Source organism: Artemia franciscana, chromosome 18 (assembly GCF_032884065.1).
Source record: "Artemia franciscana chromosome 18, ASM3288406v1, whole genome shotgun sequence".
Lineage (NCBI taxonomy): Eukaryota > Metazoa > Arthropoda > Branchiopoda > Anostraca > Artemiidae > Artemia > Artemia franciscana.
In genome coordinates, this window is record NC_088880.1 from 20,531,890 (window position 1) to 20,559,792 (window position 27,903).

The following is a 27,903-nucleotide window of genomic DNA, read 5'->3' on the forward strand; positions in this document are numbered from 1 at the left end:
CGATTTATATATATATATATATAAAAATAAGTTGTCTGTGGATGGATGGATGGATGGATGTGTCAGGTGACGTCACCTGAAAAAACTGGATTAGGTGACGTCAAAACTGAAAAAACTAAAAAAAGGCAAAAACTACAAAAAAAACTAAAAACTAATAAAAAAAATAAAAAAGCTAAAAAACTAAAAAACTATAAAGGTAAAAACCAATAAAAAACTAAAAAAAAAACTGAAAAAACTAAAAAAAGGCAAAAACTACAAAAAAAAACTAAAAACTAATAAAAAAAGTAAAAAAGCTAAAAAACTAAAAAAACTAAAAAAACTAAAAAAAGGTAAAAAACTAAAAAAAATAAAAAATAAAAAAAAACTAAAAAAAAGGAAAAAACTGAAAAATAAGCTAAAATAAAGGTAAAAACCAATAAAAAACTAAAAAAAAAGGAAAAAACTAATAAATGACGACACTCAAAGAGAAAGCGACCAGGACAAAAGGAATGTTCGATTAGCAATCAACAAAGCACCGGGACACAGGGAGTATAAATGACGACCAGGACATAAGTAAAAAAAAAAAACTATCTATATATATAAAAATAAGTTGTCTGTGGATCTGTGGATCGTGGATCAGGTGACGTCACCTGAAAAAACTGGATCAGGTGACGTCAAAACTGAAAAAACTAAAAAAAGGCAAAAACTACAAAAAAAACTAAAAACTAATAAAAAAGTTAAAAAACTAAAAAAACTAAAAAAAAGGCAAAAACTACAAAAAAACTAAAAACTAATAAAAAAAATAAAAAAGCTAAAAAACTAAAAAAACTAAAAAAAGGTAAAAAACTAAAAAAACTAAAAACTAAAAAAAAACTAAAAAAGGTAAAAACTAAAAGAACTAAAAAAGAAAAAAATAAATGACGACACTCAAAGAGAAAGCGACCAGGACAAAAGGAATGTTCGATTAGCAATCAACAAAGCACCGGGACACAAGGAGAAAAACAAAACTAAAAAACGAATGTATATACAGACCGGTACACCGGGATACAAATGACGACCGGGACACAGGGAATATAAATAACGACCGGGACACAGGGACACAACTACAACGAGGACACCGGGGGAAACATGGGGATATAAATGACGACCGGGACAAAAAAACTAAAAAGAAATAAAAACTAAAAACTAATAAAAAAAACTAAAAAATCTAAAAATCTAAATAAGCTAAAAAAGAAAAAAAAAGGAAAAAAATAAAGGAGAAAAACAAAACTAAAAAACGAATGTATATACAGACCGGGACACCGGGATACAAATGATGACCGGGACCCGGGACACAGGGAATATAAATGACGACCGGGACACAGGGACACAACTACAACGGGGACACCGGGGGAAACAGGGGGATAACCTGACAATCTATTTATATGCAAAGACAATGGGACAGCAAAGAATGTTGTATATTCGCAAGTTTTACGTAGTTAAAACCATATATATATATATATCTATATTCACAGGTGGGACATAGGGACACAACTACAATGGCGCGTAACTATTATGGCGCGTAACGACTTACGCGCGCGGGGGGGCTTGGGGGGGGCGCGAAGCGCCCCCACCAACTAGGTGTTGGGGTGGCGCGAAGCGCCACCCCAACAGCTAGTATATATATATATATATATATATATATATATATATATATATATATATATATATATATATATATATATATATATATATATATATATATATATATATAATATTTTAATTGACACAAAAAAAGTATTCTGCAATAATAGGGAGCTATTCTGCTCTTGGCACCCATATTGCAGGCTTAGACCAAACATTTCTTCCAAAGGGGAGGATAGAGGTTAAATCCCTTTCCCACATGGATTAGTAGTACGCCTTGCGAAAATTTGGTTGTGGTTGGCACTTTTGTAGGTTTCAGACAAGCCCTCCCCACGAAAAGATCCACTGCCTCCCTCAAGCGTTGGTGTACAATAGTGAGCTGTACTGCGAGTGATAACATTTGTGTATCTATGCTGTTCCGCACAAAGGTGCCCTGTCTTTTCTCTATTAAGTCTTTATCCACTGGTGATATTTGGAGATGCTCGAGGGCATTTCAAAGGATGTAGAAAAAGATTGTCAGAGATTGGAACGAAAAAGGATACAATCACTTTAGCTGGAATACAGCTGGATGGTCAGACATAATTTCAAAAATTAAATAAACCAAAATCAAACCAAAATTAAAGCCAAAACTAAACCAGATTATTTAGCTACACATTGTAATTTTGTAGATATTTTCTTATCTAAATTCTCGAAGCGGAAACCAATCCTAAAAAATCGTTCACAAGCTATTTTCTTTCTCTTGTAAACTTCAAAAAAGTAGACCAAACACCTTTTTACAGATCCTTAAAAATATCCGATCCAGAACGCAAGAAGAAGAAAACCATAAACAGTGAACTTCGAAATGCACTCCTTAAACCAATATTGTCTTAAAATACCTCATTAATGAAGGCCAAATAATCAAGACCATCTAACTAAAATGGGGCATGTGTGACACTTAATGTACAAAATAACTTGTAGCGTGAGCTGTATCAATGCTGGTCTTTCTGCAAAATCGATTATTGCTGAGCCCAGCTAGCACCTTATGTTCGTAACTTACATTAATTTTTCTGTATCTTAAAAAGTTATAAAATAAACAAATAAATAGGAATGTGGAAATATAAATATACCGAGTAGGTACAGTTTTGAATATTCGGTTAAAGCAGATTTGGTTGTACAATACTAAAATATTAAGTTTATCCTGGCAATTCCCTTGAATATTTAAATGTTTCAAACAGTTTGTGATAACGCAAGGAATTTTGATAACAATAGATACATCAAAAGAAATGACTCTTTATACTGATTCCAAATATATAAAATTCATTAAGTTTTTTGTTACCCATCAAAAGCTATGAGCATGAGAAATTTTTTTCGGATTTTATAAATAGGAGGGAAATACCCTCGAAAATTCAAGAAATCTTAACAAAAATGCCAACATCAGATTTGGCGTCTCAGAGGCCCTTTCTGTACAGGTTTTAAGCTCCTATCTGCAAAATTGTGGAATTTTGAATTTTTGCCAGAAGAAAACACGGATGCGTGTTTATTTGTTTTTGTTTTTTTCAGGAGTGATCGTGTCAAACAAATGATCCTAGAAGATTGGGAGGGGTACCATTCGAATGGAAGTTAAAAGTTCTAGCGTCCCTTTTCAGTAACCAAAAAGATTGGAGGGAAACTAGTCCACTCCCAAGCCCCGTTTTTCCAAAATTATCCGACCAAACTTTAGTATAGCCATTCTGCTCAGCATTCTGTTCACCATTAGTGTTAACTTCTGTCAGGTGCATTTCAGGAAAATAAGAGGCGGGGGGTATCCAACCTCCCATCACTCTGAATCTCTAAAAAGGCACTAAAATTTCTGATTAGCAATCCAATGAGCCCCCTCCGAAGTTTATGCGATCACCCTTTCTATCATCATCATCATCATTTTATTTTTAACCCATCACAAAAAACTGGACAGAAAGCCCAGAAAAAGACAGAGTAAAAATCAAGAAAACAAAAAAAAACCAAAACGAGACAAAAGAAATAAAAACACACTTTGACAACTACAAACAAGGGACAAACAGAAATGACCAAAGATGGGAAGACTTCCGGCATTCGGTAGTGAAGTCACAAATACGCTTCTCAATAACTCCAGCTGGGTTTACCAAATGATATTTTCTTTGCAGAAAAGAGTTACTTGTCCAAGTTGGAAGTTCCATTAAATGCTTCGCAAATTTAAAGTAAAGGAGATGAACTTGCTTTCTTTTCCCACAATTAAGGAAAGACCAAACAGGAGCAAGGCCAAGTAAGTGAGGAACTGTTAGGCTATTACATAAGTGAGAACGGTGAACTCTACTTAGATACGAAACGTTTTAATCCAGGGAGGCATACGCAGCCCGGATCTTACTGGCATAGTTTTTAATTGCCAGGTTTACCGTTTATTTCAGGTTTGCTCCAACAGGCATCCCCAGGTAAGTAAAGCTGCTAGCAAAAGAAACCTCAGGGCCGGATAGACGTATTGAATTTCTATTCCCTTTATAGTTGAATGGTAGAACAACTGTTCTATCGGTATTAAAGCTCAAACCAATGTGTTCGTACTCTTCTTGGAGAAAATCAGAGGTTGAAGAGCATCCTTGAAAAGTGCAGGAAAGGTTTAGTAGGCCATCTGCAAACGTAACTAATGAAAGATCAACTCCTTTGAAGATAAAAGTACAGTTCTGCTTATCCTGAGCACCGATAACACAATTTTTGAACAAAACTAGAGAAGTGACAGCTCCTTGGCGTACACCTTTCAGAGTCGGTAGTTGACTGCCATCTTTAATTCCAGCCTTCAGATTTCTATACATGTATCTTAAACAAGTGATTACCGCAGCATCAATACCTTGCAAAAGGGCCTCAAGCAAAACCTGCGAAAATACACACAAGTCAAAAGCTCTTGCGACATTGAGTGCACATAAGACCAGGAAATCACCTCTTACTGTAATATCCTTCAGCACATTTATAAGTAGAAAGAGAGCATGCTCTCTACCTAGACCTCGCTGGTACCCAAACGGACGAGGAGGGGCGGAACAATTTTCTGCAATATCTCTTGTCAAAAAAGACTCGAGTCTGAAAGTAGTACATGAGATGGTAATGGGGCGATAAGAACTGCACAGAGAAGTATCTTTTTTGCCCTTTTTAAGGATGGGAGTTATTTGTCCGATACAAAATTGCAAAGGGACTACACCACAAACAAGGATCATCTGAAACAATAGTGCTAAATGTTGCTCGAATAAAGAAGCTGCAAGTTGCAGGTGCCTTTCTGAAATAGAATCAACACCCGAGGAAGAGTTTTTCTTTAATTTCGGAATCAAAGAGTGTACAGCACTTGGCGACACAACCAGGATAGATTTGGTCTTCCGATCACTCCTTCGTAAGTTAAAAATAACTCATTTTTCTAATTTTTCAGAATTAACTCTCCTCCCCACCCCAACTCTCCCAAAGAGAGTGGATTCGTTCCGGTTACGTCAAACACGTATCTAGGACTTGTGTTTATTTTTCCCACCAAATCCCATCCCAATCCCTCCCCTCTAAGCGTTTTCCAAGATTTTAGCTCCCTCCCTCCAACTCCCCCATTGGCACCAGATCATGTCGGAATTTAAAATAAGAGCTCTGAGACACGTTATCTTTCCAAACATCAAATTTCATTAAGATCCGATCACCCGTTCGTAAGTTAAAAATACCTAATTTTTTCTAATTTTTCCGAGTTAAACCCCCCCCCCCCTGAGATGGTCGAATCAGGAAAACGACAATTTTTAATTTAATCTGGTCTGGTTCCTGAAACACCTGTCAAATTTCACCGTCCTAGCTTGTAGTCACTTGATAGATACCAAGTGCCATAAAAAGAAGAGAAGGATGTGTTGCCATCTAGCATTTCTGCACAAAACGAAGGGATAAGATATTCAACTTAAATGTCAGTCTATCATATCCATTTGCCAGGCTAAATATGACAGACAAGTTTCTACGTATGTCTATTAAGATTATTTTATGTAATACCTAAATCATGGCATTATAAAGTTGCCTTACAATAACTAGATTGCAGCTATCGCCAAAACCTAGTACAAAGCGAACCACGGTCAATAATTACCAAAAGTTTAAAAATGCGAGTTTTAAAGATTGTATAGTGAGAAAAAATCGCCGTATGTAGCTGATTCAGGAATGTTAACTTTTATGCAACTATTATTTCGTAAGTCTTAATACTGATTAAATAAAAAGAAAACGTTTTTTCAAGTTAAAGTGAGTAGCAAGATTAAAACTTAAAACGAACAAAAAGTATTCCGTATATGAGGGGAGCTAACCCTTTCCTCAACCCTCGCTCTTTACGGTAAAGTCTGAAAGTTCTTAAAAAATATGTCTAACTGTCTAACTGTCCTTGAGTTTGAACATGTTTAAATGTCCCTCATTACTTTCTCTTTAAAAAAAACTTTTGTTTATTTTCTGATCATTTTTCAAATCCTGTCAAAAAATCCCCTTACATCCCCCCCTGGTGCAAAGTTTTTCGCTGGTAAATTTCTTCCCTACGGAAAATTATCACATTGGAAAATCACCCCCCCCCCAAAAAAAAATAATCCGTATACTTCCCAATAACCAAATACTATATGTAAACAATGAGTAAATTACGTAACTTACAAAACTTTCCCAAGGGACTATGTCATCCCTAAAGACAAAATTTTTGGACTTTTCAACTATGTTAAATGAAACTGCTATCTCGAAGTTTTGATCAAATGTCTTCAGGAAAAAAGGTCGTCGGATGGGGGACTATTTCTTCTCCAACCTTTTTGGTCCCTTAAAAAGGGCAGAAGAACTCTTGATTCCCAACCAAGGAGCCCTCTTCTGATCTTCTAGGATCATTGATTCGATACGATGGGGTAACAAACAAAACAAACAAACAGAAAAAAAAATAAACACGCATCCGTAAACTTTCTTCTGACCAAAAAAAAAAATATATATATATATGCAAAATTCCGCATTTTGTAAGTATGAGCTTGTAACCTTCACAACAAGGTTCTCTGATATGCTAAATCTAATGGTGTAATTTGTGTTAAGATTGATTGAATTTGGGGTGGGGGGGGGCATTTCCCTATTGTTTCGAAGATTGGGCAAATTTTCTCAGGCTGATAGTTTTTTATGGGTAACATTAAACTCAATTAACTTAATACATTTCGAATCAACATAAAAAGCCAATTATTTTATTGTTTCTATTGTTAACAAATTAAGTTCTTTGAGTTTCAGTTACTATCAAGCCGTGTCGCTCCTTACAGTTTGTTACCTTGAACAAACTGTATTTTTTTTTTCTGCTTTTTTTCGACGATAGCAGAGCACTGGAACATCAAAGAGGTGTTTAAGGGCTTAATTTATAACCAATTTTTAATTATAAACTTATTTTATAAATTTGACTTGATAATGCCACAATAAAGTACCATATGGCATAAAAAAGGTGCAACTTTGGTGCCATTTCTGGAATGGAAAGGCTGGGCCGGGAACTTGAGCATTACAAAGAGCTTTCTAAGGGCTCATTTATAAGTTAATTTTATAGTTAATGGCTTTTTATAAAGTCGACTTGACAACACCATCATAAGGTGCCATATTCAAAAAGTGCACTTTTTTCATTTTTTCAATGAAAATTCTAAAAAGAGCCTTTTCGAATGAAAATACTCCAAAAAAAGTATTTTTCAAAATTTAGGCTGGGGCAAGAAACTAGGAGGGCACAGGCACCCCCCACCCCTCTCAATTGCCACCACTATAATTAGAAGATAGGAAACAACGTAGTAAGATGTTTAAAGTTGAATTCAAAGCTATTGATCATTTCAAAGTGTTTTCAGTGGATTCATAGTTGAAAAAGGCATTAAAAGCTGCATCAACTAGTGGTAAAACTTTGAGGTTTAGGTTATCTTACTGTCTTGAATTTCTGACATGTAATAAAGGGGTGATTTGAAACAGCAAATACTATAAAGTAGACTCTTGCCAAGAAGACTTTATAGTATATTGGGGAAAATTCTCAGTTACGGCTGTGGTAACATAGACTCGAATATTTTATTTCTTTTTTTCTTCTTGTCATTGTGTTTGATTTTAGTGCTATTATTTAACGTTATGTTTAGTCTTCCCCTCTCACAGGCCAAAGAGCCTTTGTGGGGGTCTAAAGTTCTGCAATTTTTTCTGTGTTTCTTTGAATAAATTGACTGATAAAATTGATTGGATAAAATAATTTTCTTGAAACTATGTTCTCTTTCAAGCGCCCATTCGTTTCTATTTATCAGTTTTCCTAAAGTGTTAAAGTCATAGAAGCAAAAATAATGACAACACCAATTTTTGCAAAGTATATTAAATACACATACACATCTAAAAAAATTTGTAATTTTATAGATAATTGAGAATTTCATAGATAACTCCTCAAAGATACCAAGGACAAAATATCCAATGGACTCTTTATGTGATAAATCCCAGATTATTTAAGCGAAAATTTAAGAGAAAAACGAAGTTAAACCTATATTAAATGACCTATTTTCGCCAAAAGTCGTGTTAACTTCTTTAGCTTACTCGCTTAAGTTGGAAAAAGATTTTATAAAAATAAGGCTTACTGTCAATATTTTTATAACTTAAAAAAAACACAAACATTAATCTAAAATAAATACTAAGTTTTCTAATGATGGTAAAGAGCAAAGCTGAAACTTTAAACGAACAAAAATTACTGCCTCGCGGTTTATGCAATATATTTTGGAAAAACTGTTTCAAGCAAACTGGCTCGTATTACTTCTTTATTTTTGAAGAATACTGAAAAACTAGCACTTTACTAAAAACTGATTTTATGGCCGATAAATGACAACTTAGAGCTTTATTATTTATTCTTTTATTTTCTGCACGCTTTCTAAAGATTTTCCTGCTTCTAAACCTGTTTTATTCCGTCACTTTTGTTTTTTCAGTAAAGCTGTGTTGTCAGAAAAATACAAATATAGCAAAAAATAACCACCCAGTTCGTTTGATAGAGTTTTTCAAATATTTGTTTTATAAACTGTGAAACAGTAATTTTTGTTCGTTTTAAGTTTCAACTTAAAACGCTCTTTACTTTCACTAGAAAAACTTTGTTTTTATTTTAAATTAAAAACATATAAGACCAATTTCCCCACTTAGGCCATATTTGGTCATCAAAAAAATCCTAAATGCAACGACCAATAAAAAGTGGGTATAAAACGAATATACCATTCGTCTTATAAAACGAAGACGAAACTAGTCAATCTCATTCTGCCCTTCCGGCATGGATGTTTTTTCAAGCTCGAAAAGATTTTGCTAAAATATGAAAATCCAATTTGTAGCTTTTTTCAAGCCGTAAAATTAGTACTTAAATTAGCTGACTTCACTTTAACCAAAGCTTGAAAATCTATCTCTCCTTATATTGAATCACCAAACATGCAGAGGAGTGCGAGATGGCAAAAAAACCTTTTCTTAACCTAAATTTATCGCCAGGGTTATTGGCTCGAATAATCTGTTTTTCATACCTTAAGTTCAGGAGTCACCATGGTTTCGTAAGCAGGTTTTGGAGTTACCGCTGGAAATGTATTCTTCTTTTTTCCCTGTGTTCGGCTCCCTTTACCAGCAGACAATGATGATTCAGATTGGCTACGCCTAAGAGAGCTATTCCCCGTTAGTAAGCCCACATTATTTTCAAATTTCTCAATTTCAACTAAAGCAATTACTTGATCAAAGGAATCATCTGGTATAACGACAGAAGATCTTCTTCTAAGTGGTTTTGATGATTGAGGAGTCAAAAACGCTGCTTGTTGATGGTAGGAATTTCTTTGAGTTCGTTTTTCAAATATGACTGGAGATACATTCTTATCACCGTCAATATAATGAGGACCGGACGGAGACTTCTGAATATCAGCGGGCCTTTCCTCTGATAAATTATGTATATAATTATCATCGTTTAAATCGTATACTTCAAGATAGGAATTATTTTCTGGAGGTAATTCTGATATATCCGTCACCTCATCACTACAATTTCTTTTTGCTGATTGACTTTGTTCTTTGAAAAACGATTTCTCACATGGGATATCACATGAAAATGAACCAGAAACACACGAGTTGTTGCACATTTCCAAAGCACTAGTTACAGTCTTATCAGTTAGATGAAAAAACTTGGTAGATAGCAGTGGGTTATTTGAAGCAGACTCTTCACTAATATGCGTCGGCAAGGAGCAAAATTTGTCTTTTTCTTGGTTAGAAATGCTAGGGTACTTTAATATATCTATCTGAGAAGGATTGGCTGGCAAACTTTGAATTAAGTCACAACTTCTTTCATTTCTGTTTTTGAATGATGCAATCTTGGGTTCAACACATATATTATCTTGAACCGCATCAATCAAACTCTCATTATAACTGGAATCGTCAGTATTTTTCGTGTTAGATTGCTCATTTAACTCTTCATTAGAATGGGAGAACACAACGTCATTCACCTCAACAGGAACTTTTACAGTGCTACCATCTATAACATCTCTGTTAAAGCAAAGTTCTTCAGAGTTTGTCAAATCTATAACTTCTGCTACGTTTTCGCTAGAGGGTTGATCAGATCTACTATTAGTATTGACTGATGTAGGAGGTATCTGACTAAGTTCACAACATATTCGTTGCGCTTCAAATGATTCTACTTTGGCCGATTCACTCCTCAAGGTTGGACTATCATTTATTTGACTACTATATTTACTTCTTTTTTTAGTAGTTATTGACTCAGAATAACTTTTATACTTTGAACTTAAACGCCTGGGACTTAAAACTCGATTACATTCATCACTTTTGGAACGTTTCACGGTAACAACTTCGTCAAAGATGTCCGGAGTCGGATCGCGCTTTCTGGACAAAACATCATTTTTGGATCCTTTAACAATGTCCCACTTTTCAATGGTTTTACATTTGCCACTATTATCTCCTTTTACATTAAAAGGCGATGTACCAATATGCTTATCATTCTTAGTTGACTCTCCACTGGAAGAAGGGATCAAATCTATACTTTTATCATTTATGTCATTTGAGTCGTAAAAAACAATGCTTTTTAGGATATGACAAAGGTCAGGTAAGTTATACTGTGACGCCAACAATGTTAGTTGTGATTCATCCCCTTTTGTTAAGCATAAAGTATTGGGTATAGTTGCAGAATATATATAATTGATTAAAGCAGCCCCACCTGCCTTACTTAAAAACTGAAAATCAAATGTTGAACCACTTTCTACAGTACTCGCAAGTTGGGGACAACGAGTCCAGAGGACCACTTTATGTGTAAACATCTCGCTCTTATCTGCAAATATGACAGTACTGTCACTAAATTCTTTCTGACCCAGAAGTGAACCAAAGTCTAAGGATAAACGCTTAAGGGGTTCTGAAACTTTTTCTTTAGGGGGTTGTTGCATAATAATATCCTGATTGGTTGCCTCTTTTCCTTTGGATTCCAAGCCCACCTGATGCATATCATGCTGCATTCTTTGAGACGTGTTTAAGTCATAAAGCTCAGTTAAGATATCTAAAGTTGTCTCATCTGCTTTAGAGTACTGAAAAAGAATAAAATGAATGATGGTAAGCAATAAAATATTAGTGCTTAATAGTAAAATGAGTAAAGTTATATAAAACTCGATTTCACAAACCAACAATTATTCACGAACAGTCAGTTAAAATGGACAATGAAGGAAGAAATATAAGACGGCTCAATGAAAAGGACCAACAAGCCCTTTGAAAAATAACCATTTAAAGAAAGAATAATTAATGAAGGCTTTTATGTATCCATGTGTTCTGTTAATGCCTTATTCACAAAGAGACTTTACTAATACCGAGTTTTAGCATAACCTTGGGGTAAAGGTTACTCTTTCTAAATTTGCGCAACAATGATACATTGTACAAGTTAGGTTAGACCCTCCCCCCCAAAGCCTGAACGACGCAGAGGGGTTTTTAGTTTTGTTAATTGGGCCCATGGGTTATGGATCTCTTTGCCAGATTACCTTGTTTCTGCTGAAACTTCGTCGTTGTTTAAGGAAGGTATTGTAGCTACGCCATTTTACTCAGCACAGTATATTGATAAATTTTCCTAGAGGTTGATTATTCGAGTCAAAGTATTTTTCATGTTTTCTCTCAGTTTTAGTGATGTTTTCTTTTCTTTAACACTAGCGATGTTTTCTTTACGTTTGTTGTTTCTAGGTTTATTGCATGTTGTTCATGCGTTTTCTTTATGATTATTGTATTGTCTCTATGTTACGAAAAGCACTGAGTGCTAACCAATCTGGGTAAAAATAAATAAATAAAAATGAAAAATTTAGTTTATTTGTTTCACAAAAAAAAAAAAAAAATAAAACTCAAAACCAGCATTACATTGCTGTATTGATCTTTTACTGCTGTATATTTTCTGGATTAGCTCAACTTTGTCTCTGAACAGTTCATATGCCAGAATGAAGCTTCATTGAACCTAACAAAAAACTCATTTAGTCATTATAATTGTCCCTCGGACAAGTTAACATTTTCAAAGTAAAACTACTATGAAAACTATGATGATTTTTAATAAAAATCGGAGAGAAATAAACAAAAAAGCCGATCAGGTTTGGTTCATAGTTGGTATGAAAAGATTAATACATTTTAGAGTAGTTCGGCAGTCGCTGAAACATCTCGGGCAGCACACAACCCATAGTTCAGTTTAGAAATACCCTAAGAAAAAGACACTTAAAATTAAAACGAAGTTTTAGCTATGCTAGTGTATTACCGCAATGAATACTTAAAATACTGAATTGCTTATTTAACATTGCTTTGACGTAATAAATCAGTAGTTTCAGTAAACAAAATGAAGAGCATTAGTTCTATGAGGATTGGTTTTGCATGTTACCGGAGCTTTTTCGCAAATAAACCCACACAAAATACATAACAAGTTTCAAATAACTGCGAACAGAGGGCACAATTTATACATTGAATCAGAAAAAAAATCAATGAGAATATAGTACTTTAGGGTAGCGTACCGCTTTTTGGCTGCCTCCAAACGGGCAGACCTCAATTGCTTGAGCAGCAGGGACATGATATTTTAAATTCACGTAAGATCTGAAAAGTCTTTGTGCTACCCATATGATGAAAAAGCTGATGTATCCATCCTAAGAGCGGGAAGTTAACCTGCTACACATTTATGAATCTCCAAGCAGGGCAAACAGTTGTAAAAAGGGATATGCATCTTAGAATTCTGAAAATGAATGTGTCCTGGTTTGGGTAGATTTTCATCAGTTATGTTTTTCTAAGTAATAATTAAAAAGAGAAACCTGCTGTTGAGTAAGTGGCCTTCCTGGAATATCTATAATATCCAACTGATCTTTCTTCAGCTTCTTTGGTGACAGAAGTTGCTGGATTTCTTCAATATGATATTCTGAATCTTTCGTAATTTCGTTATTTAATCCTGTCGCTGACAATTCCCAAAGCTTTTTTCGTCTCTAGAAAGAATATTACATACTGATATACATTTTGAGAAAAATATTGCAACCAAGCATCATTAAATTTTTAGAATATTTTCTTTCCCTAAAGGCGATTTTAGGAATTCGCAAAAGAAAACTAAAGCATGGGAAACTTAGCAACCGGAAAACTTGTCCCTTCCAAATTCCCATCACCCTGGAAAACCGACCCCAAAGAAAACGTGACAATACAAAATTGTCCAAAAAACTGGCTATTAGATACGTTGTCCAAAAATTTAAAGAATATCGCACACAGAAAACTCGCCCAAGGAAAGCTCACAGTCACCTTGTTTCTGCTAAGCTTACAAAACAGAAAAACTTTGCCCTTGAATGCTTGCACTCAAAAATTACTCACTGGAGCTTACCTCCCAAAAAATAGATGGAAACTTCTTATTCTTCTCCCTTATGGACATCTTCGCTTAGAAATCTCTCAAATGAGCCCCCAACCAAAGTTTCCAAGACCATTACTTCTACAAAAAGTGGCAAGAGAAAAATTACATATGGGACACACTGCATTCTTTATAAGTCAATGCTGGTCCACTGACACTAAAAACCTGAAGGTATACTGTCATACTTTTAACTGTATTATGAAATTAGTTATCTCCATTATCTAATACTTTTATTATGGAATTAGTGCACGCAATAACAAAAGCCTTTTTTATATTCATTTAGACCTCAATCTCTGCCCATCCCGTAAAAGTTCCCGTAAAAGTGTAGAGATGACACTGTTTATGCGTAGCCAAAGCTTTGATCTCAGAGCATCTAAAACAGTTTTCCCAGGGGAAGGGGGAGATTGTTGAAAATTGTTCCGAGACGGCTACAACTTGTCTGTAATATAAATGGATCCAGAAAGCAATTAAGTACTATACCACAGGAAAAAATTCTTTTCACTAAAAGTCTCTTTAGTTAGGTCTATTTAAAGGTCAATCAATGTGAAAATTTTTACACGGGCAATTTTCTCTGGGGTAAGGGTTCCAAGACTTTTTTTTCCCACAGAAAATTTTCCAGTGCGAGTTTTCCTGGAACGTAAAAATGCAAATTGACGTAAAGCCACAGATGTGATTTTTTTATTTATTAAAAACCCCTTTATGCATCACTATTTAATGGTCTTTTCAATAAGAGGTTGTATCCTTATAGAAATATTTTCACATATAGCATATACATAAAAGAGCTTTTGGGAGAACAACTATAAAAGCCAAATAAGCCGCAGTGTGTTATTCTTTTGTGAGGATCAAAGAATTTTTTTTTACCCCCAACACAATACCTGTCAAGGCCCGGTATTGAAGAAGGATTTTAAGGGATTTAGGTTTCTTATAAAAAGTAGCAATTTACTACAAGGAAACATAGAGATAAATTCGAAATTTTTCACAGAGGCTAGGTGTCTGGTAATTCAGTCCACAAAGGCAGGGAAGCTTATAAAAATAAAAATCACTCAAGATATTCATCTGATATGATTCTTTAAAGCAAAAATGCAACAAATGCCCTAAAGACTATTCTAGCATCCTACTTTTTCTTTGCCTTCAGCAACATTAAACAATTCGCGGCATCAACCTGTTGTAAGTGCTTTAAGTACCTCCCCCCAAAATAAATTTGCTCGACGTAACTTGACGTAAATACATGCTTGACGTACATGTACTGAGTTTTTGAATTCGTTAACCAAAAGTTGAAACAGTCTTGTATTTGTCTTGGAACTTGATAGAGACAAATTCCCCTCATCTAGCATTAAACATTTGCCTATAGATGCCACAGACTTGTACAGAGATCATCGCTGCTCGTGGCAGCCACCATAGTTCTTCAAGCAGATCATTTGTCTTCTCAATCACAATAACAAATATTCGGTTGTATTCATCTGCAGATGCCTCAGACTTCTATGGTGATAATCGCTGCTCGTGGCAACAACCACAGTTCACCCAACAGATATTATTACCTTCTCAATCACTATAACCAACTATTCAGTTGTCTCCCGTGGCTCTCAACTCCTTGCAATTTAATTGGTAGGTATGGCTTCTGGGGCACAGCATCAAGCCTGCAACATTTGATTGAGTCAACTCACTCCTAATCTCGATGTTAACATATCACTCGTTCAAACTTCTTTTTGTTTTTGATACTGCAGAAGAGCTGACTGAAAGCTAACTTTAGATATTGAAGAAAACCTTCCAGGAGAAGACGGTGAAATCCTGTGTCGTCATGATAATACACACTAATACTTTTTAAAGATTTTGAATTTCAACATCAATGAGACTGACGCTATTTACAGCCCCTAAAATCCAGATTTTTTTTTCTGTTTCGCCTCCTCATTATTCATGACCTTCAATTGTCTAAAACCAGCTTTATCCCTATTCAAGAAGCACCGAAGCATGAACATTGAGCAAATTGTCATCAATGCATCTAAAGATATTGACCCTGGATTCCAAAACTGTTCTCAATTTACTAAAAATAATATCCAGCCGCAGAATGAATGAAGGGTGATTTTCGTGGTGAGCAGTATCAAAATCAGTCTTAGGTACAATATGCAGCATTTCAGTGAATGCAGCTGAGAGTGAGGCACAAAAAGTAAGATTTAAAATCAACTTCACCAGTGCTTCATTGAGGGTGGTCCTTGTCATTCCACCTTCCACCTTTGAATCCAACTCAATAGTCGATTTTTTTGCATGATCAGAGGGTATATAATTTAATTTGGCACTCTGCGTCTTCATATTGACCAATCTATTGTAGAATGCCTGATGTAGACCTGGAGGCAAGTCTTGCACCTGTGTATGGTACTCAGCCAAGAAAGCCCCGTATTTGTAGTGGCCATGCGCAACTAAATAGGGAGGGATTTGTCAGTTTCAAACTAAATAGGGTGGAATTTCTTGACAACTATTGCTGAGCTAAAACTACCAAAAAAAATTTTTTCAACCACGGGATAATAGGCAAGTTTTTTTCTTAAATCACTGAAGTTTTTAGCTTCCGCGTTTGTAGCTCTGAATGTTTCACGGTTTTCACATGCGAAACTTACCACAAATAATTGTATCTCTTGCATCAAGATCTGCTCAAGTGGCAGTAGCACGATCCTCCATAGATTCCGCAGCTTCGACCGAGTTTTTCTATAGATGACAGGTGCCTATGCTTATCGGAAATAAAAAGTGGGACAATCCGCTTGCTCACTAATGATTCAAAAGAAAAAGGGTTAGAAAGTTTCTGAAACACTCATTCTGGAGCACAAAAATTTACTACAGAGCCCATAAAAAAGCAAAAAAAAAACATATACAGGCACATTTTCAAGATGGATCAAGGTTATTCCAAAGACGCTGCAAATTACATTATTCTTTTTGTTGATATTTAGCGATTGTAATTGAACGACAGGAGATCAAACATTTCTGAAAAAAAGAAGATTGAGCATTCCTCAGCCTCCATTGGTTTGCGCTAACTTGGTTAATTTTGGTACGACTCGGAATACTTAATGATTTTAGCAGAATTCTACGTGCATTTTCAGGGATTTACAAGAAATGGCGATGTCGCCCCACTTGTCTACTGCATGACGTCGACTTTTGTATTCAGCATGTGGTTACATCAGATTAGATACTTAAACCTTATGTTGCTTGCTGATGTTTCTCGTGGGACTCCCGGACTATTTAGGAAAACGAAACTAACCTCTTCGTCTATATGAGAGCACTTTTTAATATTGCTAGGACACCTGCCGACATGTGCTTTTACTACTTCTGTACAGCCCCCAAGAATCTCAGCCACACGTTCACTAGTCCGGTTTTCACGCTGCTCTTTCGTCAAAGTCAATAATAAGCGATTCTTGACGCCGTTTTTAGTTTTAATGCCGGCCATAACTAGTTTCATGCCAGGTTTAGGCTGCAATATAAAAAAAAAAACATTAATCTGTGTACAGTAGCCTCAGCCAACTATAAGTTTATCCAACCATTAACAATAAGAACCAAAACCGTTTAAAAAGCTTATTTAGCTACTAGAACTACTTAAAAGGCATTTAAAGTTTTATTTCTGTAAGGATTTTTGACATTTACTTTAATGGAAGATGGGAAAATCTGTAAATAATGGGAAATGTACAAGTTCTAATAAATTTCTGCTAGTTTTGCCATGATATTGCTGATGATTTAATACTGCCAAAGCATCCCACGATATGCAAATGGAATTTTCTTTTGGAAGTTATAATTTATAACTATGCCAACTTTTAGAACGGTCAATGACGAACTAATAACATATTGGGCTTCTCCTGGGCTTCTCATGTCTCCCGTTATAATTGTGCCAATAACAATTATTTTCCTTATATTGGGACGACCTCCAGAGTTTCTAATTCAGGTACTTTATATAATTAACCCGTTTTAATTAGTAACCAATGGACATTCGTTGGGTTTTGCTTCGCCAACCTCAACTGATCAAACAGTCCAGAGCTTTGACGTTCTTTTGTGAGCGCGAAACTAATACCCAATTTCCCAATATTTGTTATTGATTTTTTAATTATAAGTCTACATTAACCCATTTTCCCCTACCATCATCTGCCTACGGTGTCCCCCTTTCAAAGGCCATAAGTCACAAATTTAACCCCAAATTTAAAATTTAACCCCAAAAAAGCGATTCACATGTTCCATTGAATGCATTTGATCTTAGTGTAACAGGAATTTCATATTAATGATATTCTACAGATTCGTAAGGTAAGGAAAATTTAATAACAAAACGAATAAAAATATATGAGCTTTGTATAGAAGCATGAATCTCAAACTGACCTTGGCTAAATCTAAATTTCAGCAATTCTAACGGTACAAGCAGAAGATACTTCACCGATAATGACACTCCAAAATTAAACAATTTGTGTTAAAAAATCTAACCAGCAAAGGAAGTATCTTTGGCAGAAAAAAAGAAAAACCACTGTAGTGAGTTCGAATGTTTGTCGATACGGCAAATTCATCCAAGCAGCAGAGTAGGTTATGTATTTATCAATACTTTAATTTCTTCATATTTAAAACAGTACTTTTAGAGGGATTTTTGTAAATTAGTAAAAAGCGATTTTTTTTTATTAATGAATATTTTCTAATGTTCTTTATGGTCGAGCCAAAAATACCTTCTTACTTTAATTGGTTTTTAGATATTTAGACGTATATTTATGCGTTCCCAACATACTGGTGGGATTTGTATATATTAAATAAAAAGAAAAGGTGTTTTTTCCACTGAAAGTAAGGAGCAACATTAAAACTTAAAACGAACGGAAATTATTACGTACGTGAGGGGGTTCGCCCCCTAGTCAATACCGCGCTCTTTACGCTAAAGTTCGATTTGTGTTCCAATTCTTTAAAAATGACCCCTGAATCACCAAGTTCGTCAAATTAGAATATTTAGCTCTTTTGAAAGTACAAAAAAAACTTCAGCGTAAAGAGCGAGGTATTGACTAGGGGGCGAACCCCCTCATATACGTAATAATTTTTGTTCGTTTTAAATTTTAATGTTGCTCCTTACTTTAAGTCGAAAAAACTTGTTTTTTTCTGATCGTTTTTTAAAAAATAATTGAAAATTCGGTACACCCTCCACAGAAAATTTCCTTCCCCTACCAGAACTTACTCGATAGAAAGAAGCTGAACACCCGTTCACCACGATTTGCTTCTGGCCACTCATAAAAGATTTAAACAATAGGAGGCATTTTCCAGGCACACCAATTTTATACGGCTCAAGTAATAATTGTTTATAGTCAATTGTGTCAAAAGTTTTCCTCCAATCTAGGAATAAAGCAGTTGATCTACCCATTCAGCAAGTTTAATTATACGCATTTCGGTCTATATTTTATTGTTTGTTCCATATCTTATTTAGAAACTAGACAAAAAGGGTCATTTTGCAGGCCAAGGGTCACCAGGGAGAGGAGGGGCATTTGCCCCCTCCTATATTTTTGTTCTTCTCAGATATTCCTTTCCCTCCTAGATTTTGTAGTGTCTTTTTTTTTTGGTATTTTCATTGATAAAAAAAAATCCTATCCTCCTAGATTTTCGGGATGTACAGACACTCATTTCTTGGCTCCTGGATTTTCTCGCACCATCCTCAAATAATAATGAATAAATTTAACATTAGACACGGAAAACGTACGATAAACTTTTGTTGAGCTTGTTGAAACACAACAAATAGACGATGTTGACTAATAACCTCAATTGGCAAATATTTACCAAATAATTGATAATAAAGTAAAAAAAAAACAACTAAATTCACAGGAACTCAGCTTTAACTGACAAAATTGAAGATAAGAAAGCACATTACTCTATTTGACCAAATCATAAACACAACAGAGAAGGCATTTCTAAAATTACAAAAAAAAAAAATTGCCATCCTCAATAGTTTGCAAAAATTTCCCTAAAATGCAGAACTTGTATATTAGATTAAAATAAATACACTTAGGTAAAGCACATTCTAGGTAAAAGCACATTCCTTTCAGTGTGGGTGTTTATCCATAAATAAAAAAAATCCCGGGCAAATATTCTTTTTTCTTACCCACTTGTGCACTTGGATTGGTTAAAAATACTAGGATCAATACTATCATTATTACTTTAAAATCTTTCCACTGTTACGCCACCTGAGTCCAACATACTGGAAACACTTTTACTCTGTGGCGTTCGGCGTAAAGCTCCTACTTTGGGTACCCAACAGTGCCGTAGCTCACGAAAATTTAGTAGGTGGTACGGGGAAAAAACAGAATTTGCGTGAGAAGTCTAATGAGGGGCAAATTGGTCATTTATTAAGTTCAAATGCTAAAATCAAGAACCTTTTTTCAATGAAAACACCTCAAAAAAGGCCTGTTTCATAAAACTAACTTTAAGGTCACAGGTAATTAAGATCAATTTAATGGAGAAATTAAATACTTAAATAAATAAATATAACAATTTTAAGAGCAATTTCTTTTTAAAAAATTTACGATCAATTGATGATTTTCACCTCATTTTCTGTAACAGTAAAATTCATTTTTGTTTTTCATTGTTCTTTACAGAATTAAGTGAGTAGAATGTGAACTTCACTCCAAACTCTAACCCCTCCCCTGCCTATCATGGACTTGGCTTAAAGATAATAGGGGAACGAAACTTGCTGTGATGTGCATATAGGCAAACTAGGGTAAAAAAATGCATTTTCAAGCTTCTATCATCACTAATTCGAATTTTCAAAAAAAAATCAAATTCGTTCGAATCTTACTTTTCGAAAAAGACTGGATTTACCTTAGTATCTGGCTCAAATCGCGGGAGTCATCATGCCAAGGTCTAACGTCCAAGTAAAGCAAATTCTCAGCCAAACTTGGATAAAAAAATACAGTTTGGGCACATTGGGGTGGTAGGAACTTGGAAACACCTTTCCATTGTTCTAAATAAATACCTTTAGGTTTAAAGAATCTTCCCTCAACACGACAATAGCTTCTTCCATCCCTGCTTCCATAAGCATATTCTCTTCCATTACTTTTTCTTTCTCTGTTTCTGCTTGATGTATTGACGCGGATATAGCTAGAGCAACATCCAAGTCTGGATCGGTCCCTACAGCAACTGTACAAGTTCGCCGACTATTTGGACGACGATTCAAGCTCTACAAATAGAATAGACAAAACTTTTTAGTTATAGAGCAACAAGAAAGCACGCAGAGCACTGCCTGAACTAAGTGTGCACTCCAAATATAAAATGAGGTGAAGAAATGAAAAATATTTTGATTATTTCTGTTTAATTAAAGTTAGCATTTAAAGTAAGAACAATATAATTCTACACTACTTTCTTTTTACTTTCAAGCGGTTAATTAACAGCTGTCGTCCCTGACAGAGGCTTGTGGCAAAAAGATTACAATAATGTTTGATATTTATGACAGAATTGGAGTACGTTAAAGCCAGTAATCTAAGGGTCAATTTGACAAATGTCGGACAAATGAAGCCTTTTCTTTAGCTTCTGTCCTGTCTTTTCTTCAGTTGAGGTTCACTCTTGGTTACACTTGTGCACTACTGAACGATTGTAAGAATAATTTCCTATTATATTTTTGGTAAAAGCTGAGAGCAATCAAACAATTCGTGGTAACAAACTGTAAGTAAAGAGTAGCACGTGTCCATAATAACCAAAACTATAAGAAACAAAACTTTGATAACAAGGGGCATATCAAAAGAATTTGCTTTTTGCGATGATTTCGAATATATAAAATCCAATAGATTTAAAATAACTCATAAGAAGTTAGGAGCCTGAAATACTTTGCATTTAAGAAAAAACGAAGAAAAATCCCCTAAAGCGGTGCAATCTCAATAATAAAAAGAAAAGTAGTAGGCTATTGTATCTAGCATGTCCAAAATTTCAATTACGGGGGTTTCATGTCCCTATATTCAAAAGTAAGAGATTTTTTTTTCCCAATAATGTTGCTAACACATGCCTGTTCATTTGTTGTTGTTTTTCCAGGGTTGGTCAGAGTAGTGGTCACAGATTATAGGAAGAGCACTCATTTGAACTTCAAGCAATCTTTTCTTTAGGTAAAAAAATGATCGTGTTCCAGAAAAGTTCCGATTTCTCCGCCGTTGTACCTCAAGTCCAACTTTTGGCCCAGATCAACAAAATGCTACCAAGCAAAAAGTCTGACATAGCCAACTGGCTTTGAATTATTTGTTTCCCAGTGTCAGATATCAGACTGCCAGATTATGCAGCAATTGTCTCTAACCATACGGTACATGCAATCCAAACGAAGGGGAGAACTACAATATAGAACGTGGATACGGCATTGCTAACGGTTCTACCATATCGTATTCCTTCACATCAGTTATTAGAGAAGAGCGAAGTCAGTGGACCTTTTTTTTGGGGGGGGGGGGCGGACCCCTTATACCTAAGTCTTTAGGGTAAGTTTTCTAATTTTTTTCTTAGCAGCTCATCTGATCAAGATGGAGAGGGAATTTACATTTGCATAATCTATTAGCCAGCTGGGATTACACGTCGGGATAAGTATGAAGTACTTTGAAAATGATAGGGTATTGTAGGCTAGTTTTTATGTAACTCTATTTAAACCGACAAGATTTTCTTTTATTAGTTATTTTGACTCAGTTGTTTGGTTATTTATTTTATTGTTATCTAGTGAAGAGCAAACCGAGGCCCATAGTACCCGAAATTTAAAACACGTTTATAAAAAGAAACAAGAGCTTATATGGCACTTGTGCGATGTCGGAAGAGCCAAAATCTCATATGGCATGAGTTCTAGCAAAATTTTAAGAATCAATAGATTGACTTAATAGGAAAATCAGAGTTTTAATGCATGTCGGGATTTAAAATAGGAGCTCTGAGACACGAGATCCTTCTAAACATCAAAATTCATTAAGATCCGATCACCTACTCGTAAGTTAAAAATATATCCTTTTTTTCTGATTTTTCTGATTCGACCCCCAGATGGTCGAATCGGACAAAACGACTTTATCAAGTCAATTTATGCAGGCCCCTGACACGCCTACCAATTTTGATCATACAAGCACGTCCAGAAGCACCGAACTCGCCAAAGGACTGGACCCTCACCCCTAACTCCCCCAAAGAGACGTCAATCACGGTTACGTCAATCAAGGTTACGTCAATCACGTATCTAGAACAATGGCTTATTCTACCCAAAAAGTTTCATCCCGATCTCTCCACTCTAAGCGTTTTCCAAGATTTCCGGTTTTCCCCTCCAATTACCCCCAATGCCACCCGATCTGGTCGGGATTTAAAACAAGAGCTCTGAGACATGAGTTCCTTCTAAATACCAAATTTCCTTAAGATCCTGTCAGTCATTTGTAAGTTAAAATAACTCATTTTTTCTATTTTTTCTGAATTAATCATCTCCCCATTCCCCCCAGGTAGTCGAATGGGGAAATGAAGCACTAGAAATACCCCCCAGCTCCCAAAGATCGGATCCGTTCCATTATGTCAATCACGTATTTAGAACTTGTGCCTATTCTTCCCATAAAGTTTCGTCCCGATCTCTCCACTCTAAGCGTTTTCCAAGATTTCTGTTTCCCCACTCCAGTCCCCTATTCCCCGGATCCAATTCGAATTGAAAATGGAGCATCTAAGACATAAGATCCGATCACCAATTCATAAGATAAAGATACCTCAATGTTCACGTTTTCCAAGATTTCCGTTCCCCTCCCCCAACTCCCCCAAATGTTACTTGATACAATCGGGATTTAAAATAATAAATATGAGTTACGAGGTCCTTCTAAGTATGAAATTTCATTGAGATGAAACACTCCTGAGATCCGAACACTCCTTTGTAAGTTAAAAATACCTTATTTTTTCTAATTTTTCGGAATTAGCCCTCCCCCAACTCCCCCCAAGAGATCGAATCCGTTCTGGTTATTTCAATTATGTATCTGGGACTTGTGCTTATATTCCCACCAAGTCTCCTTCCGATCCCTCCACTCTAAGCGCTTTCCAAGATTTGAGGTTTCCCCCTCCAACTCCCCCCAACGTCACCTGATCCGGTCGGGATTTAAAATAAGATCTCTGAGACACGATACCCTTCTAAATATCAAATTTAATAAAGATCCGATCAACAACCGTTCGTAAGTTAAAAATACATTATTTTTTCTAATTTTTCAGAATTAACCGTCCCCCCACTCTCCACCAGATGGTAGAATCGGGAAAAAGACCATCAAATTTAATATGGTCTGGTCCCTGATACGCCTGCCAAATTTCATCGTTCTAGCTTATCTGGAAATGCCTGAACTAGCAAAACCTGCAGTATTAGCAGAGTTTTTAACTAGTTTTCTTATTCATTTAAATTGTCAAAGGTGTTTTCTATAGGGTGTTGGCTTGTGAGATGTTTCAAACAGGCTAAATTGGATACTTAGGTCTACTTTTGCAGTATTAGCAGAGTCTCTAATAAGTTTTCTTCTTCATTTAAATTCTCAAAGGTGTTTTCTATAGGGTGTTGGCTTGTGAGATGTTTCAAACAGGCTAAATTGGCTACTTAGGTCTACTTTTGCAGTATCAGCAGAATTTTTAATAAGTTTTCTTATTCATTTAAATTATCAAAGGTGTTTTTTATAAGGTGTTGGCTTGTGAGATGTTTCAGACAGGCTAAATTGGCTACTTAGGTCTACTTTTGTAGTACCAGCAGAATTTCTAATTCTGCCCATACACTTCAAGAAAAAAAAAAAAAAAAAAAAAAAAAAAAAAAAAAAAAAAAAAAAAAAAAAAAAAAAAAAAAAAAAAAAATACTTATCTCTATAGTCAGAATTGCATCCTGAATCCAAAGTTATTGTGCATTTGCATCAGAAAGGAAATTAATATTCACCATATACAGACCTAGCCTATACCAATTCAGGGTATATATTTGCACGTTAGTGAGTATATGTGTATGTATGTGTATATGTGTGTATGTGTATATGTATGTGTGTATGTATATGTATGTATATGTATGTATATATATATATATATATATATATATATATATATATATATATATGTATATATGTAAGCCCTATAGATAGGTAGAGTAGCTCCATAGGAGGCTTAGGCCAAGTAGGACCTTGTCCCAGTGGGGCCCATAATAGAAACTGGGAAACCCTCCCCTGGGGGTCATAATTTCAGGTGGAGGAGGAAGAAGGCCCCTCAAATGTACACTCAGCAGGGCCAACTGCCGTGTTCACGCGTCAGATGAGTTACAAACCTTCTCCCAGTAATGGGTTAAATTGCATGGTGAAGCAGAACACCATCGTGGGAGGATCCTCTATAGGAGGACAACTGCGGCAGGGCGTAAGATCCAGATTTATGGACAACGGCCTCTGTAAAGGGCTGCCTCGACCCTTTCGGGGTACCTGCAAGACTGGGAAACTTGCGGTCAATTTTTCCCACTTGAGGAGTGGCGCCCCTCGAGGAAATTATAGCCTAGTAAACAACACAGCACTCGTACGGGATTCTGATTATTGGATAATTTTCTGGGCTTGGTTTGTTTTGATGGACGTTTTCGGGCTGAAAAACCTCTTCCTAGCTAATTTATCTACTATGGGCTGCCTCCCCGTAGTAGCATAATATTTGTAGGCATGAATATATAATGAGTCGGAGGTAATAGGCTTGGGACTGTCTGTGCAGGATTTCGACTCTTGTTGATAGAAGAGCATCGCCAAGTGCTGAAAACCATGTTGTGACCAAGATGGGCCCAGGATTGCACAAAGCCTCCAACTTACTGGAGGTCCCAGGGACTTCTTGCTGTCCGGTTCTAAGCCGGCTTAAGCGCTTCGGTGTAGACTTGAGAAGATATGTTGGTCCCCATCCTGCACTGGTATCCGGGATCACTGCTTTTCTTGAGGCCAAAATAATTTCAAAGATTTAAAGAACATGAAAATTGGAACTTGGAATGTTACGACGTTAAGGTAAATGCCAAGTGCCATAAAAAAACGTGTCCAGCGAGAAAAATTTGTTGATATGATACTAATTTAGGATTGCTAACTATTATTAGGTTTATCTCAGAAGTTTACAATTAAAACCCATTTATGGAGATTTCAAAAAGAACTTTAAACCTTTCAAAATGGCGCATAATTGAAATGAGAAATGCACCATAAAAATCATCATGGTCAAAAACTATTTGCAGGATGTTTTCAACCCCCCATTTTACAAACCCGGAAAATCATACTCTACCCTGTATAACTGACTCGGGAATAGTGGAGTACTGGAACATTGTAGAGAGCTGTTTAAGGTTTCTTTTTACAGTAACGCCCACATCAACGTGCTTTTTATTAATTCGTCTAGATATCCCCACCCTCAAGTGATATATGGCACCCAAAAATTGCATTTTTGTTGCCATTTCCGGAGTGGTAAGGCTGGATACCGTTTTTGGATATCCAAAAAGGATACCGTTATAACATTCAAGGTCAAAAACCCTTAATCGAACGTTTACAGTCCCTCTCTGTAATGACTCCCTACCTGCACTCTTAGTGAGTGAAACACTTCGTAGTGAAACATTGCCAAAACAAATTTTCGGAGATTTCTGAAGAGCTTGAAACCACTTAAAAAAGCGGCAGACCAAAAATGAAAAGTTTCGTTTATCCTCCATTGGTGATCGCACCGAGCTATTGCTTGTAAAATATATAACAACTGACTTAATCTACTTTACTACAGAGCACCAGCCAGCAAAAATCGTCTGTCTATAAGCTTTATTTTCTGCATTCAAGGGGGATGAATCTAAGTAAAGAAAAGGAAAAAGGCTATCATATCTTTTTATTCTAATTGCAGGGATTCAATGATATAAAATATGTTTTCCAACAAAACGCATCTGCGTTATGGATTAAATACAAAATTACTTTAAAATGATCTAGCTGGGTATTCATAACTTTCGAGAGGAGTAGATTTCTCGGTCCTACAACGATCAGAACCTTAGAAGGTATAATTGACTGAGCCTTTGGCTTCATACACCTATCAAGATATAGGGATAAAAACATACTAGGATGCAAATGGATGAGAGAAGCTCAAGATAGAAGAGATCAATCTCAATATTTTACCATTTTTCTATAATCCCCTATAATTTCTCCATACATCTTTGTTGCTGATTAGATGGACACTCCCTACAAAGAAGCTCCTGAGTACGTACACGATACCTGTTGGCCTACAGTCAGTAGTATGAGGGCTTAATTAATTCCTCCATTGAGTTAATTCGTCAGTGGTGATATACTTCGGTCTAGTCAGAGTCAACGTAGGAGTGTTGACAAATTAAAGAGCAATAGGTTTTCCCATCGTATATGAGGATGTTTGTAGAAAATTGGGAGGAGACTCTTTTCATCGAGCTTAGATAATTCTAATGTAATTGAGAAGGGCCAAAAGTGACATCCATAGCATCAAGTTTAAATTTTGACATAGCCTTTGAACTTACGAGTGATCGAAAGGTCCAAAAAATACACTTCCGGGAAGGAAATGATCCACACAATCGAAAGGGTAACGCCCCAAAACATAAAACATTTTTTTTTTCATATTTTTGATTATTGAAACAAAAACGGATTTTCTGATTAGCTTGGAACTAAGTGAGCATGTGCTTTGGCTACAGGAACCTCAAAGCACAAATTCGTTTTACAAAAGAGCGCAAGTGCACTAAGTACATTTTCAAACGCGTTTTTGGTACTTCAACGCACAACAAAAGTTGCAAAAAAGGCGTGAGTGCACAAAAAGTCCTTTGTATTTGATTAGCTTTAAAATTACAGGGCATGTACCCTAAGCCAAAGGTACATTAAAGCACAAGTGAATTTGCCGAAAGAGTGGAAAATAGAAGGAAGAAGTTTTGATAAATGACCTGCTTGAAACAAGTATTGCAAGCACCATGGGCCCATGGGACTTCAATATACAACAAACTGTCCCAAAAGGGCGAAAAAACATAACAAATATATTTTCAACATATTGACGTTAATCTTATAGGGTATGTATAAGCCTCAAAGCGCAAAAAGCGTTTAAGTCTAGAAAAATTAGACCCCGTTCGCATACCAAAAGCTAGCCATTGGACTACTACAATGTGGCATACCATTTGATTGAAAATGGAAAGAAAATGAGATAGGCAAAATTTTGAAAGCACTAGTTATTTGCACCAGGTGATACTAAGAAAATAGCCGGCTTGAATAAGAACGGTTCAGAAGGCAAATGGATAGTCAGTAAAGCAAAGACGGAGAAAATTCTAAACGAAGAAAAACTGCCAGTTTCAAGTTAATGAACCAATCATTCAGTGTACAAAATGTTCAGAATTTTCGGCGTTCCCATATGCGTCTGAATATGGAGCATAACCTTGAATATATCGTCTTAATGAAGTTTCCAAATTGAGTCCCAAAAAAAATATTTACTATTCGCTAATTAAAATACTTTTGGGGGCGTTTTTTTTTTTTTTTTTTTTTTTTTTTTTTTTTTTTTTTTTTTTTTTT

General features: G+C 35.6%; 1 protein-coding gene across 4 annotated transcripts in view; it reads right to left on the reverse strand.

The window, feature by feature from the left end:
• Nucleotides 1-27,903, reverse strand: part of LOC136038736 (uncharacterized) — a 54,625-nt gene that overhangs the window by 12,187 nt on the left and 14,535 nt on the right. For 3 of the 4 annotated variants that reach the window (XM_065722097.1, XM_065722095.1, XM_065722094.1), the window contains exons 5-8: nucleotides 20,400-20,603; nucleotides 16,686-16,895; nucleotides 12,867-13,034; nucleotides 9,087-11,129 (exon numbers count right to left, since the gene is read on the reverse strand). In XM_065722097.1, coding sequence (XP_065578169.1) covers nucleotides 9,087-11,129; nucleotides 12,867-13,034; nucleotides 16,686-16,895; nucleotides 20,400-20,603 — 2,625 coding nt within the window. The remainder of the gene's footprint in view (nucleotides 1-9,086; nucleotides 11,130-12,866; nucleotides 13,035-16,685; nucleotides 16,896-20,399; nucleotides 20,604-27,903) is intronic. The other variant, XM_065722096.1, reaches the window with a different exon arrangement.